The following is a 16,297-nucleotide window of genomic DNA, read 5'->3' as shown; positions in this document are numbered from 1 at the left end:
GAAGATCGTAGACTCTGTGACAGCAGCCCAGGCTCTTAGAGGATGCACTGTGCTCAACGGTAGCCTGGTTATCAAGATCCGTGGAGGAAGTAAGTACAGTATACCCTCACTACCACCCACCCTCACTACCACCCACCCTCACTACCACCCACCCTCACTACCAACCACCCTCACTACCAACCACCCTCACTACCACCCAACCACCCTCACTACCAACCACCCTCACTACCACCCAACCACCCTCACTACCACCCACCCTCACTACCACCCACCCTCACTACCACCCACCCTCACTACCACCCACCGACACTACCACCCAACTACTCTCACCACCACCCACCCTCACTACCACCCACTACTCTCACTACCACCCAACTACTCTCACTACCACCCACCCTCACTACCTACCTACCACCCTCACCACCAACCAACCACCCTCACTACCTACCACCCACCCTCACGACATACCTACCAACCACCCTCACTACCTACCATCAACCACCCACCCTCACACCCACCCTCACTACCAACCACCCTCACAACCTACCAACCACCCTCACAACCTACCAACCACCCTCACCACCTACCCCCCTCACCACCTACCCCCCTCACTACCTAACCCCCTCACTACCTACCCCCCTCACTACCTACCCCCCTCACTACCTACCCCCCTCACTACCTACCCCCCTCACTACCTACCCCCCTCACTACCTACCCCCCTCACCACCTACCGCCCTCACCACCTACCGCCCTCACCACCTACCGCCCTCACCACCTACCGCCCTCACCACCTACCCCCTTCATTACCTACCCCCCTCACCACCTACTGCCCTCACCACCTACTGCCCTCCCTACCGCCCTCACAACCCAATATATAATTTAGTCACTTAACAGACTCTATTGATATGCTTTATACTGAAACTCACCTCAATCACTATCTGAACTGACTGTTTCCTCAGTCAATATACAGTGCCTTGCGAAAGTATTCGGCCCCCTTGAACTTTGCGACCTTTTGCCACATTTCAGGCTTCAAACATAAAGATATAAAACTGTATTTTTTTGTGAAGAATCAACAACAAGTGGGACACAATCATGAAGTGGAACGACATTTATTGGATATTTCAAACTTTTTTAACAAATCAAAAACTGAAAAATTGGGCGTGCAAAATTATTCAGCCCCTTTACTTTCAGTGCAGCAAACTCTCTCCAGAAGTTCAGTGAGGATCTCTGAATGATCCAATGTTGACCTAAATGACTAACGATGATAAATACAATCCACCTGTGTGTAATCAAGTCTCCGTATAAATGCACCTGCACTGTGATAGTCTCAGAGGTCCGTTAAAAGCGCAGAGAGCATCATGAAGAACAAGGAACACACCAGGCAGGTCCGAGATACTGTTGTGAAGAAGTTTAAAGCCGGATTTGGATACAAAAAGATTTCCCAAGCTTTAAACATCCCAAGGAGCACTGTGCAAGCGATAATATTGAAATGGAAGGAGTATCAGACCACTGCAAATCTACCAAGACCTGGCCGTCCCTCTAAACTTTCAGCTCATACAAGGAGAAGACTGATCAGAGATGCAGCCAAGAGGCCCATGATCACTCTGAATGAACTGCAGAGATCTACAGCTGAGGTGGGAGACTCTGTCCATGGAACAACAATCAGTCGTATATTGCACAAATCTGGCCTTTATGGAAGAGTGGCAAAAAGAAAGCCATTTCTTAAAGATATCCATAAAAACTGTTGTTTAAAGTTTGCCACAAGCCACCTGGGAGACACACCAAACATGTGGAAGAAGGTGCTCTGGTCAGATGAAACCAAAATTGAACTTTTTGGCAACAATGCAAAACGTTATGTTTGCCGTAAAAGCAACACAGCTGAACACACCATCCCCACTGTCAAACATGGTGGTGGCAGCATCATGGTTTGGGCCTGCTTTTCTTCAGCAGGGACAGTGAAGATGGTTAAAATTGATGGGAAGATGGATGGAGCCAAATACAGGACCATTCTGGAAGAAAACCTGATGGAGTCTGCAAAAGACCTGAGACTGGGACGGAGATTTGTCTTCCAACAAGACAATGATCCAAAACATAAAGCAAAATCTACAATGGAATGGTTCAAAAATAAACATATCCAGGTGTTAGAATGGCCAAGTCAAAGTCCAGACCTGAATCCAATCGAGAATCTGTGGAAAGAACTGAAAACTGCTGTTCACAAATGCTCTCCATCCAACCTCACTGAGCTCGAGCTGTTTTGCAAGGAGGAATGGGAAAAAATGTCAGTCTCTCGATGTCCAAAACTGATAGAGACATACCCCAAGCGACTTACAGCTGTAATCGCAGCAAAAGGTGGCGCTACAAAGTATTAACTTAAGGGGGCTGAATAATTTTGCACGCCCAATTTTTCAGTTTTTGATTTGTTAAAAAAGTTTGAAATATCCAATAAATGTCGTTCCACTTCATGATTGTGTCCCACTTGTTGTTGATTCTTCACAAAACAATACAGTTTCATATCTTTATGTTTGAAGCCTGAAATGTGGCAAAAGGTCGCAAAGTTCAAGGGGGCCGAATACTTTCGCAAGGCACTGTACTTCCATTCATTGTTTTTGCTGTGTTTAACCCCTTATTTTTGGCACTAAACAGTCTCCATATATACTTCCATTCATAGTTGAACTGGTACAGAGGGATCTTCAGACATGTCTAGAGCAAAACAATCGACATGAACGTGCTTGTGAGAGTCTCGCCTTTCATAACAAACACCGCTCTAGCTCTGTCACCTTTCCATAGAGGGGTCATAACAAACACCGCTCTAGCTCTGTCACCTTTCCATAGAGGGGTCATAACAAACACCGCTCTAGCTCTGTCACCTTTCCATAGAGGGGTCATAACAAACAACGCTCTAGCTCTGTCACCTTTCCATAGAGGGGTCATAACAAACAACGCTCTAGCTCTGTCACCTTTCCATAGAGGGGTCATAACAAACACCGCTCTAGCTCTGTCACCTTTCCATAGAGGGGTCATAAAAAACAACGCTGTAGCTCTGTCACCTTTCCATAGAGGGGTCATAACAAACACCGCTCTAGCTCTGTCACCTTTCACCGCAGATGTGGAAGTGTGACCGTCAGCTGAAGTGAGCGATTGAGACGCATACAATGCAAAACAGATATCTCTATCTTAAACTGACAGATTTTTATGGAGATGTTTTTATTATGCTAATTATATGTCCACGGGGGTGCGGAAACTGACTGTTTCCTCTCATAGCAGCAGAGGTTAACTGATTGATTGCCTGACTGATTGTCCGTCTGTTTCCTCTTTCAACATCAGATAACATAGCCGCAGAGCTGGAGGCTAACCTGGGTCAACTGGAGGAGATAACAGGCAACCTGACCATCAAGAGAGCCTATGCTCTTGTCTCTCTCTCCTTCCTCCGCAAGCTACGCGTCATCCGGGGAGAGACGCCAACCCAAGATGGGTAGGTCTTGAGTAGTAGTGCGCTATATCACACTAGGGTTTGAAACGTTGCCTGAATTAACATAGTACCTGGGAGACCAGTGTGCAGATTTATGATTTTGTTCTACTGCTTTAGGCTTGTTGTTCATTTTTCTCAACCTTTCTCTCTTTATGTACTTTATCAGGAACTACTCGTTCTATGCTTTGGACAACCAGAACCTGCGTCAGCTGTGGGACTGGAACAAACACAACCTCACCATCCTCCAGGGACGCATGTTCTTCCTTCACAACTCCAAGCTGTGCATGTCTGAGATCCGCAAGATGGAGGTGGTGACAGGCACTAAGGAGAGAGGCATCAAGAATGAAATCGGCAGGACCGATGGAGACCAGGCCTCCTGTAAGACCAGCCAACGTGGAACTTTAGACAAACATGATCGTATTATGTGACCGACCGGCTCGATTTGGTCTTATGTAGCAACATTTGAAATAGTGTTTTTTTGCATTGGATAAAAGTAGAGACTCAGAGCTACAAAATGGTATATCATTCACTATAGTTGAGGAACAATAGGAAAGTAATTATGCTTTTAACTTCACTTTTGAGAAAATGGCCCTTGACTGTTTTGGTACCGACTAGATAGTTCTTCTTTGTCTACACCTATTCAGCATAATTCACAACCTCTTAAGCTTTAGCCCCACCCATCTCTTTAAGGATTCACATGTGAGGCCATGTGCTAAACAGAGTGAGTAAGGTAATGTTCTAAACAACCAAAGAGTTCAAGACTAGAGGCTGGTTTGTAAACGGGTGTGTTCGTAAATTTAATCTGGAGTGCCCGAGTGTAACTCGCATAGCTGGTTAGGCTGTCTTTTTGTTATCCAGAGTGTTGGTGACTGCAACTGAGCTGCTGGCAACAATTTAATGACGCTTTTTTTTGTGCCAACGTTTACTGACACGTCCATATTCAACGGGTGTTGAGCGTCCGTAAATTCGTCTGTTATTCTGCGCTCTGGCACACTCAGACGAGAGTGCTCTGAAATCAGAGTAGATAATCAAAGCGAATTTACCAGCTACAACAGTTGTCGCAATGACGTCATAAACATTCTATTGAAATATATAACCAGGCAAAGTTTGGACACCTACTCATTCAAGGGTTTTTCTTCATTTTTACTATTTTCAACGTTGTAGAAAATTGAAAACAGTACAAATAAAGAAAAACCCTTTGAGTAGGTGCCCAACATTTTGACTGGTACTGCAATTACTTGCATAGTGGAGTCTTTTGTTTAGACATGTAGCTAGCTAGCTAAACAATGAACCATAATCCCAATTTACAATGTTTCTACCCTGCAGGAATCTGCAGGTAGTTAACCAAACAGGTTCAATGTTAGCTAGCTAACTTTAGGTGATAACTAGCAATGCAAATGGCTCTGAGATACGAATCATATTACTACACAGATCATACACGTAACGTAAGCTAGCTAGCTAGCCAGCCAGCTAATATTAGCTAGCTAGCTAGCTAGCTAGCAATACACTAACTTCATGACTTTTTGGCAAAATGAGAAACGTGTAATATCTGAAAATGTAGCTAGCTAGACTATCTTACTCATATACATGGATGTACGCTTCTCCCTCTCTGTCACGATTGCCAAGGTTGCCCTTAGTTTGAAGATGTAATCCGGAGATGTAATCCGGAGACAGGTGTTTTATACAACAGTCTTCTGTGTTCTCATTTCGACTGCATTTTGATAAATGGAGAAAAAAAAAGTTTACGTTCAAATAGCTCTCCTGTGAAGTAGAGATGCTCAACATACACCTAGTTTCCTGAAACGAGTCACATATAGTCGTCATGTAGCAGACACTTTTACCCAAGGCGTCTCATACAGTTAACATTTACTATCGAGTATTTAGTGATCCTTTATGGCTCAGTTGATAGAGCGTGGCGCTTGCAACGCCAGGATCGTGGGTTAGATTCCCTCTTTGGGCCACCCATACGAAAATGAATGCTCGCATGACTGTAAGTTGCTTTGGATAAAAGTGGTCAGTAGGTCAGTCCTCCAATCTGTATTTGGGTTGTTTCAGTTACCTAGCATTTTTAGTTCCCTCTTCTACAATATAGCTATTCTCCCACCTCCCTGATTCGCCCTGATCGCTCCTGTCCTTAAGCTCTGTTTGTCTCTGTTTCTTGGTCACCAGGTGAGACCCAGTTCCTGAATTTCACCACGGTGCGCACACAGTCGGACAAGATCCTCCTCAAGTGGGAACCCTTCTGGCCGCCAGACTACAGAGACCTACTGGGCTTCATGGTCCTCTACAAAGAGGCGTAAGTATAAAACGATACATGAGTGAGTTATGCTCTTGCCCTGTGGGACAAGGTTACTATCTCCTAGAGCTAGAGATGCCTTGGTCAACTGTAACTGCTGTTATTGTGAAGTGAAAACATCTAGGGGCAACATTATCTCAGCCGCAAAGTGCTAGGTCATACAATCTCACAGAACGGGCCCCGCCCAGTGCTGAAAGCACGTAGCGCGTAAAAATGGTCTACCGAGCTCCGAGCTGCCTCTGGAAGCAAATTCAGTACAAGAACTGCTCATCTGGAGCTTCATGAAATGAGTTTCCATGACCGAGCAGCCGCACATAAGCCTAAACTTACGATGCGCAATGCCAAGCATCAGCTGGAGAGGTGTAAAGCTCGCCGCCATTGGTCTCTGGAGCAGTGGAAATGCATTCTCTGGAGTGATGAATCACGCTTCACCATCTTGCGGTCCAATGGCAAATCTTGGTTTGGCAAATGCTATCTACCCGAATGCATAGTGCCAACTGTAAAGTTTGGCGGGGGAGGAATGGGGCTGTTTTTCATGGTTCGGGCTAGGCCCCTTAGTTCCAGTGATGGGAAATCTTAACGCTACAGCATACAATGACATTCTAGACAATTCTGTACTTCCGACTTTGTGGCCACAGTTTGGGGAAGGCCTTTTCCTGTTTCAGCATGACAATGCCCCCATGCGCAAAGTGAGGTCCATACAGAAATGGTTTGTCAAGATTGGTGTGGAAGACCTTGACTGGCATGCACAGAGCCCTGACCTCAACCCCACCAAACACCTTTGGGATGAATTTGGAACGCCGACTGTGAGTCAGGACTAATCGCCCAACATCAGTGCACGACCTCACTAATGCTCTTGTGGCTGAATGGAAGCAAGTCCCTGCAGCAATGTTCCACCGTCTAGTAGAAAGCCTGGCCAGGCCTCCTCAGACGATCTCACAGGTGAAGAAACGAGACGTGGAGGTCCTGGGCTGGCGTGGTTACACGTGGTCTGCGGTTGTCAGGCCGGTTGCATGTACTTCCAAATTCTCTAAAACAACGTGGCTTATGATAGACAAATAAAAATTCTGCAGTCAGTATGCCAATTCCACGCTCCCTCAACTTGAGACATCAGTGGATTTTTTTTATGTGACAAAACTGCACATTTTAGAGTGGCCTTTTATTGTCTTCAGCACAAGGTGTAATGATCAGGCTGTTTAATCAGCTTCTTGATATGCCACACCTGTCAGGTGGATGGATTATCTTGGCAAGAGAGAAATGCTCACTAACAGGGATGTAAACACATTTGTGCCCAAAATTTGAAAGAAATAAGCTTTTTGGCGTATGGAAATATTTCTGGGATCTTCTATTTCAGCTCATGAAACATGGGACCAACACTTGACATGTTGTTTATATTTTTGTCCAGTATAATTACAAATAATTAGCATATTGACCACAAGAAGCCCAAACCGATATGCTTGACTAAAACAATCATTTTAAACTTTGCTTACATTTGTATACGATCACGTGTGTCTCTCTCTTATGTCTGAGAATATTTGGGAACAGATTTCTTAAATTAAAATTACTTGGAGCTGATTTCCTGCTGTTTTAGTTTTTTTTTAATGTCCAACAACAACAACAACTTTTTTGTTGTTGCTCAGAAGGCTTGGGGGGGCCAATAGCTTGGGGGGGGCAATAGCTTGGGGGGGGCCAAACCCTGCTGTAAAGTGTTGAATCGAAAGGTGTGTAGTTTAAATTGGAGCTTCCATGACTATTTAGATAGGACAGCAGTCTCTAATGGTGTAGATTAGAGTAGCGGGTGGTAGCCGGCTAGTAACAGTAACAGTCGTATCTCTACTATTAGCATGTCAGTGTCTTTCTGTCCTCTCCATCTCCAGGCCTTATAAGAACGTGACAGAGTTTGATGGCCAGGATGCGTGCGGCTCTAACAGCTGGGTGATAGCTGACGTCGACCCTCCACCCCGGGCCACAGAGGGGAAAGAGCAGGCGGAGCCTGGCTTCCTCATCCATCCTATGAAGCCCTGGACCCAGTACGCCATCATGGTCAAGACCCAGCTCTCCGCCTCAGACGAACACCAGGTCCTCGGGGCCAAGAGCGAAATCATCTACGTCCGCACCAATGCCACCAGTGAGTCACAAACATAGTCCTCCGTCCTGACAACATTCTACTACTGAGTCACAAACACAGTCCTCCGTTCTTACAACATTCTACTACTGAGTCACAAACACAGTCCTCCGTTCTAACATTCTACTACTGAGTCACAAACACAGTCCTCCGTTCTAACATTCTACTACTGAGTCACAAACACAGTCCTCCGTCCTTACAACATTCTACTACTGAGTCACAAACACAGTCCTCCGTTCTAACAACATTCTACTACTGAGTCACAAACACAGTCTTCCGTCCTGACAGCATTCTACTACTGAGTCACAAACACAGTCCTCCGTCCTGACAACATTCTACTACTGAGTCACAAACACAGTCCTCCGTCCTTACAACATTCTACTACTGAGTCACAAACACAGTCCTCCGTTCTAACAACATTCTACTACTGAGTCACAAACACAGTCCTCCGTCCTGACAACGTTCTACTACTGAGTCACAAACACAGTCCTCCGTCCTGACAACATTCTACTACTGAGTCACAAACACAGTCCTCCGTCCTGACAACATTCTACTACATTATCTGATAAAATTCTACTACTGAGTCACAAACACAGTCCTCCGTCCTGACAACATTCTACTACTGAGTCACAAACACAGTCCTCCGTCCTGACAGCATTCTACTACTGAGTCACAAACACAGTCCTCCGTCCTGACAGCATTCTACTACTGAGTCACAAACACAGTCCTCCGTCCTGACAACATTCTACTACTGGGTCACAAACACAGTCCTCCGTCCTGACAACATTCTACTACTGGGTCACAAACACAGTCCTCCGTCCTGACAGCATTCTACTACTGAGTCACAAACACAGTCCTCCGTCCTTACAACATTCTACTACTGAGTCACAAACACAGTCCTCCGTCCTGACAGCATTCTACTACTGAGTCACAAACACAGTCCTCCGTCCTGACAACATTCTACTACTGAGTCACAAACAGTCCTCCGTCTTGACAAAATTCTACTACTGAGTCACAAACAGTCCTCCGTCCTGACAGCATTCTACTACTGAGTCACAAACACAGTCCTTCGTCCTGACAACATTCTACTACTGAGTCAAACACAGTCCTCCGTCTTGACAAAATTCTACTACTGAGTCACAAACAGTCCTCCGTCCTGACAGCATTCTACTACTGAGTCACAAACACAGTCCTCCGTCCTGACAACATTCTACTACTGAGTCACAAACACAGTCCTCCGTCCTGACAACATTCTACTACTGAGTCACAAACACAGTCCTCCGTCCTGACAACATTCTACTACTGAGTCACAAACACAGTCCTCCGTCTTGACAAAATTCTACTACTGAGTCACAAACAGTCCTCCGTCCTGACAGCATTCTACTACTTAGTCACAAACACAGTCCTTCGTCCTGACAACATTCTACTACTGAGTCAAACACAGTCCTCCGTCTTGACAAAATTCTACTACTGAGTCACAAACAGTCCTCCGTCCTGACAGCATTCTACTACTGAGTCACAAACACAGTCCTCCGTCCTGACAACATTCTACTACTGAGTCACAAACACAGTCCTCCGTCCTGACAACATTCTACTACTGAGTCACAAACACAGTCCTCCGTCCTGACAACATTCTACTACTGAGTCACAAACACAGTCCTCCGTCTTGACAAAATTCTACTACTGAGTCACAAACAGTCCTCCGTCCTGACAGCATTCTACTACTGAGTCACAAACACAGTCCTCCGTCCTTACAACATTCTACTACTGAGTCACAAACACAGTCCTCCGTCCTTACAACATTCTACTACTGAGTCACAAACACAGTCCTCCGTCCTGACAACATTCTACTACTGAGTCACAAACACAGTCCTCCGTCCTTACAGCATTCTACTACTGAGTCACAAACACAGTCCTCCGTCCTGACAACCTTCTACTACTGAGTCACAAACACAGTCCTCCGTCCTGACAACATTCTACTACTGAGTCACAAACATAGTCCTCCGTCCTGACAGCATTCTACTACTGAGTCACAAACACAGTCCTCCGTCCTGACAGCATTCTACTACTGAGTCACAAACACAGTCCTCCGTCCTGACAACATTCTACTACTGAGTCACAAACACAGTCCTCCGTCCTGACAACATTCTACTACATTATCTGATAAAATTCTACTACATTATCTGATAAAATGCTACTACATTATCTGATAAAATTCTACTACATTATCTGATAAAATGTCACAACTATTTTCATCAAGACCATAAACATTTTCACTCTGACAAAAAGGTAATCTCTAATGTCGTTGAATATAACCCACATAAAGCAAGGTAGGAGCTTCGGTTTCAATGGAACCATCATTACTGAAAGTACAGACACGTTTACCTAGGGGAGTGTTTGTGTATCGACTAGTCTCAATAGCGAGAGGGGCCACTCCATATCTACATTTAGAAAAATAGCTTTGAATATGGTTGAAACGTACACAGGGTTCTGCCCTGGTCATTTAAAAAGGCCGTCGGTGAGCATTTTGTTACTTTCTGGTTGGTTTATCCGTTGGTACCACTTTCGTTCATTGCTCTCTAAAAGTGCTTATTCAAAAGCATTACGGTAATTTCTAGAATACACTCTGTCCGTATCAGTGAGGCCATATGAGCGGACTTAAAAAAGGCTTTGACATGGTAATGTAAATAAAACATATTTGCAGTTGCAACATCACAAGCCCATTAAAATGACGTGTTTACATAGACGTTAATTTGGCATGCTGCAAAATCTCTGCCAATTTAAAAATATATATATATATTTTCTTTTGTTTGTTAAATGCATAGCCGCTGGTGATGCCATGGAATTTTCCAGACCATGTCATTTCAAATAGCAACATTTGACATGTATTTACCCAAACCAAGGTAAAAAAATGTGCAGCACTGTTCAAAACAGTTAACACCAGTATAATTTGTCCCCATACTGCTCCAGCAGACATAATACCAGGTAGCACCGATGAATCAAACCGTTTTGGTGAAACATTTTAAAAGGTTGGCCAACCATGACTTTACTCTTTACAACGATGACACTAAGGGGCACAATTTACATGGTACGCTATGTACTTAACGGACACAATGTAATCCTAGATAACAGACTGTAGAAGCTGGCTGTTATCCACCAATAGGTTCCCCTCCAGCCCCAGTCTGACAACAATCCTTACTCTTAACTCTAGCAGGGTAGCCTAGTGGTTAGAGCATTGGACTAGTAACCGAAAGGTTGCAAGTTCAAATCCCCAAAATCTGTTGTTCTGCCCCTGAACAGGCAGTTAACCCACTGTTCCTAGGCCGTCATTGAAAATAAGAATTTGTTCTTAACTGACTTGCCTAGTTAAATAAAGGTAAAAATAAAAAAAAATGTTGATCTTGTTGTTAACATTCCTTACTCTTAACTCTAGCAATGTTGATCTTGTTGTCAACAACCCTTACTCTTAACTCTAGCAATGTTGATCTTGTTGTTATTTCAGAGCCGTCCGTGCCTCTGGACCCCATCTCCTCGTCCAACTCGTCCTCTCAAATCATCCTGAAGTGGAAACCTCCCACGGATCCCAACGGGAACATCACTCACTACCTGGTATACTGTCAGCAGCAGCCCGAGGACAGCGACCTCTACAAGTTCGATTACTGTCAGAAAGGTCAGACGCAGCGGATTGTCATTATTCACGTGATTATTTCATATTACAGTTTAGGAAAGGATCGATCAATCGTGTCAGATGATCTCATGGGTCTTGTCTGATGATCCGTTGACCAATGAGAACGGGATTTGTGGGTCATCCCCTATTTTTGTGCAGATGTGACATTTGGGACCATTGGGATTCAGTTTAACTGTCTTTTGGCTGTCTGTCTGTAGGAATGAAGCTGCCGTCGCGGGCTCCTACCCACCTGGACACTGAAGAGGAACAGAAATGGAACCAAACAGACGAGCCTGGGCCAGGGAGCCGTTGCTGTTCCTGCCCCAAAACAGAGACCCAGCTCAAGAAGGAGGCCGATGAGTCTGAGTACCGCAAGACCTTTGAAAACTACATCCACAACGAAGTGTTTGAACCTAGGTAGGATTATAGCAGAGTTACACTACACGATCAAAAGTATGTGGACACCTGCTCGTAAAACATCTCATTCCAAAATCATGGGCATTAATATGGAGTTGGTCCACCCCCCCCTTTGCTGCTATAACAGCTTCCGCTCTTCTGAGAAGGCTTTCCTCTAGATGTTGCAACATTGCTGCGGGGACTTGCTTCCATTCAGCCACGAGAGCATTAGTGAGGTCGGGCACTGATGTTAGGTGAATAGACCTGGCTCGTAGTCGGTGTTCCAATTCATCCCAAAGGTGTTTGATGGAGTTGAGGTCAGGGCTCTGTGCAGGCCAGTCAAGGTCTTCCACACCAATCTCAACAAACCATTTCTGTATGGACCTCGCTTTGTGCACAGGGGCATTGTCATGCTGAAACAGGAAAGGGCCTTCCCCAAACTGTTGCCACAAAGTTGGAAGCCCAGAATTGTCGAGAATATATGCCCGAACCATGAAAAATAGCCCCAGACCATTATTCGTCCTCCACCAAACTTTACAGTTGGCACTATGCATTGGGGCAGGTAGCAGGCTCCTGGCATTCACCAAACCCAGATTCGTCCTTTGGACTGCCAGATGGTGAAGCGTGATTCTTCACTTCTGAGAACGCATTTCCACTGCTCCAGAGTCCAATGTCAGCAAGCTTTACGCCTCGCCAGCTGATGCTTGGCATTGGTGAGTGGTGAGTTTAGGCTTGTGTGCAGCTGCTCAACCATGGAAACCCATTCCATGAACTTCCCAACGGCAGTTTGGAACTCGTTAGCGAGTGTTGCAACCGAGGATGCGCTTCAGAGGTCCCGTTCTGTGAGCTTGTGTGGCTTACCACTTCGCAGCTAAGCCGTTGTTGCTCCTAGACGTTGTCACTTCAAAATAACAGCACTTACAGTTGACCAGGGCAGAAATTTTACAAACGGACTTGTTGGAAAGGTGGCATCCTATGGCGGTGCCACGTTGAAAGTCACTGAGCTCTTCAGTAAGGCCATTCTACTGCCAATGTTTTGTCTATGGAGATTGCGTGGCAGTGTGCTCAATTTTATACACCTGTCAGCAAAGGATGTGGCTGAAATAGCCAAATCCACTCATTTCACGGGGTGTCCACATACTTTTGTGTATGGAGTGTATGGTTTTAGCAGAGTTACATCCACAAACTGTTGAGATCAGGTATGAGAACAGGAGAGAGACCTTCATAACATAGTGTTGAGATCAGGTATGAGAACAGGAGAGATACCTTCATAACACTGTGTTGAGATCAGGTATGAGAACAGGAGAGAGACCTTCATAACATTGTGTTGGGATCAGGTATGAGAACAGTAGAGATACCTTCATAACATTGTGTTGAGATCAGGTATGAGAACAGTAGTAGCGTCACAGTTTGGCGTTGTAGTAAAGGCATCACAGTCGTCTATACCTCCAGAAATTACCCCAAAGCTCAGGGAACCCTGCCTGAACCTGAGGACTATTGACTAGTGTACACTCCTAGCAAGGCTATTCAGTTAATATACAGTGGGGCAAAAAAGTATTTAGTCAGCCACCAATTGTGCAAGTTCTCCCACTTAAAAAGATGAGGCCTGTAATTTTCATCATAGGTACACTTCAACTATGACAGACAAAATGAGAAAACAAATCCAGAAAATCACATTGTAGGATTTTTAATGAATTTATTTGCAAATTATGGTGGAAAATAAGTATTTGGTCACCTACAAACAAGCAAGATTTCTGTCTCTCACAGACGTGTAACTTCTTCTTTAAGAGGCTCCTCTGTTCTCCACTCGTTACCTGTATTAATGGCACCTGTTTGAACTTGTTATCAGTATAAAATACACCTGTCCACAACCTCAAACAGTCACACTCCAAACTCCACTATGGCCAAGACCAAAGAGCTGTCAAAGGACACCTGAAACAAAATTGTAGACCTGCACCAGGCTGGGAAGACTGAATCTGCAATAGGTAAGCAGCTTGGTTTGAAGAAATCAACTGTGGGAGCAATTATTAGGAAATGGAAGACATACAAAACCACTGATAATCTCCCTCGATCTGGGGCTCCACGCAAGATCTCACCACGTGGGGTCAAAATGATGAGAGCTGGGACCAAAGTAACAAAGCCTACCATCAGTAACACACTACGCCGCCAGGGACTCAAATCCTGCAGTGCCAGACGTGTCCCCCTGCTTAAGCCAGTACATGTCCAGGCCCGTCTGAAGTTCACTAGAGAGCGTTTGGATGATCCAGAAGAAGATTGGGAGAATGTCATATGGTCAGATGAAACCAAAATATAACTTTTTGGTAAAAACTCAACTCATCGTGTTTGGAGGACAAAGAATGCTGAGTTGCATCCAAAGAACACCATACCTACTGTGAAGCATGGGGGTGGAAACATCATGCTTTGGGGCTGTTTTTCTGCAAAGGGACCAGGACGACTGATCCGTGTAAAGGAAAGAAAGAATGGGGCCATGTATCGTGAGATTTTGAGTGAAAACCTCCTTCCATCAGCAAGGGCATTGAAGATGAAACGTGGCTGGGTCTTTCAGCATGACAATGATCCCAAACACACCGCCCGGGCAACGAAGGAGTGGCTTCGTAAGAAGCATTTCAAGGTCCTGGAGTGGCCTAGCCAGTCTCCAGATCTCAACCCCATAGAAAATCTTTGGAGGGAGTTGAAAATCTGTGTTGCCCAGCAACAGCCCCAAAACATCACTGCTCTAGAGGAGATCTGCATGGAGGAATGGGCCAAAATACCAGCAACAGTGTGTGAAAACCTTGTGAAGACTTTTGATCTCTGTCATTGCCAACAAAGGGTATATAACAAAGTATTGAGATAAACTTTTGTTTTTGACCAAATACTTATTTTCCACCATAATTTGCAAATAAATTCATTATATATCCTACAATGTGATTGTCTGGATTTTTTTCCCACATTTTGTCTGTCATAGTTGAAGTGTACCTATGATGAAAATTACAGGCCCCTCTCATCTTTTTAAGTGGGAGAACTTGCACAATTGGTGGCTGACTAAATACTTTTTTGCCCCACTGTAAGTGAAGTATAGACAGTCTGATGGCAGGTAGGCCCTGAACACAGCTGATCTCTCATTCCTCCAGAACAACACCTGCTGTAAGCAACTCTTCTGACAATGGGTAAGCCAATGGCGTTCAAGTGCTGGTGTTAATGCCCAGCCCCTCCTCACCTTGTCAGCCAATCAGAACACAACAACCAGCAGCTCTATGTCAGTGGTGGAATGCGTAATTTGATGCACTAATTCGTTGGGGGGGTGGTGACGAAACTAGCTCGCCCCCCCACCTCCTCTCTGTGCTTCCAATCCTGTGTTTGTGTGTTAATTCACAACTATCAATGTTCTCGCCTTGGTGGAGAGCTCTGGGAAAATGTCTTTCCCTCTGTGTGACAATTGAAATGCCTGCTCAACCCAAGCATGATGATGGAGCGTCAGCGCTGTGAAGAAGACTGTGGTTTAATTAGTAAAAGCCTCTATGAGTTCTGTTCCCCTTTGATCGTAATTCCAGGAATATGTGAGAAGAGATGAATTGTGTAGCGTTCTGTTGCGTCGGCGCCAGAGGCTCTTTGGCAGGTGGACCAGCAGGCAGAGCTGGCTTTGACGCGCTGTTGACAGGCCCCTGGGCTGACACACACCCTCCCCGTTTAAGGCATGTGTATAGATGCTGAGATGAGTCATGGGAAATCACTATCTGAGTCGGTCTCGTCTGCTTTGCCGAGGTTTCAAGCGGTGTGGTCCGGCCTTGGCTCTTCTGCTTTAACTCTCCAGTCACAAGAGATGTTATCGTTTCTACTACAGCCGAGCTGTAATTTAGTAGCTAGCTGGTGGGGTGGGGTGGGGTGGGGGGGTGGGGGGGGGGATTACAGTGTCTGGGCCCTGAGTGGTCTGTTGCTGTTATTCACACAGTCACAGGAACACTGTGCTCCGTCCCTCCCTCAGGCTAGGGGCCCCGCGCTCCCTTTGTTTGGCCCTGGATGTGTGTGTGTGTTCTAGCGTGCTATCAAGCTAGCCCCAACCCTGTGTGACGTGTGTGTCCCTGTTAACGCTCTGTTCCGGAACCCAGCTGCAGAGGGGGAAGGGGGTCGGGGGTTGTCTGGTGCCCCCATCCACCCCCCCCTTTCCCATGGGAGTGATTATTGTACCCATTACCATCCGTTCATGCAGACTGCCGCCCTGCCGTTTAGACTGCTACACACATACTGTTCAGACCTCCACACATAAACTAACACGATTTAGATCTACACACACACACACACACACACACACAGTTGAGACCTCAGCTGGGGTTTAATCCTGTG

At 45.4% G+C, this 16,297-nt stretch overlaps 1 protein-coding gene across 2 annotated transcripts in view; it reads left to right on the top strand.

The window, feature by feature from the left end:
• Window positions 1-16,297, top strand: part of LOC139409555 (insulin receptor b) — a 166,116-nt gene that overhangs the window by 132,149 nt on the left and 17,670 nt on the right. Inside the window, exons 4-11 of one of the 2 annotated variants that reach the window (XM_071154868.1) lie at window positions 1-89; window positions 3,325-3,472; window positions 3,636-3,847; window positions 5,639-5,765; window positions 7,643-7,893; window positions 11,393-11,560; window positions 11,776-11,974; window positions 15,088-15,123. The exon at window positions 1-89 is cut by the window's left edge and continues 51 nt beyond it. In XM_071154868.1, coding sequence (XP_071010969.1) covers window positions 1-89; window positions 3,325-3,472; window positions 3,636-3,847; window positions 5,639-5,765; window positions 7,643-7,893; window positions 11,393-11,560; window positions 11,776-11,974; window positions 15,088-15,123 — 1,230 coding nt within the window. The remainder of the gene's footprint in view (window positions 90-3,324; window positions 3,473-3,635; window positions 3,848-5,638; window positions 5,766-7,642; window positions 7,894-11,392; window positions 11,561-11,775; window positions 11,975-15,087; window positions 15,124-16,297) is intronic. The other variant, XM_071154869.1, reaches the window with a different exon arrangement.

The sequence above is a fragment of the Oncorhynchus clarkii genome, chromosome 5 (assembly GCF_045791955.1).
Source record: "Oncorhynchus clarkii lewisi isolate Uvic-CL-2024 chromosome 5, UVic_Ocla_1.0, whole genome shotgun sequence".
In the NCBI taxonomy this organism is placed as follows: domain Eukaryota; kingdom Metazoa; phylum Chordata; class Actinopteri; order Salmoniformes; family Salmonidae; genus Oncorhynchus; species Oncorhynchus clarkii.
Note: the sequence above shows the minus strand (reverse complement) of the source record. Positions and strands in the feature narration are given on the sequence as shown.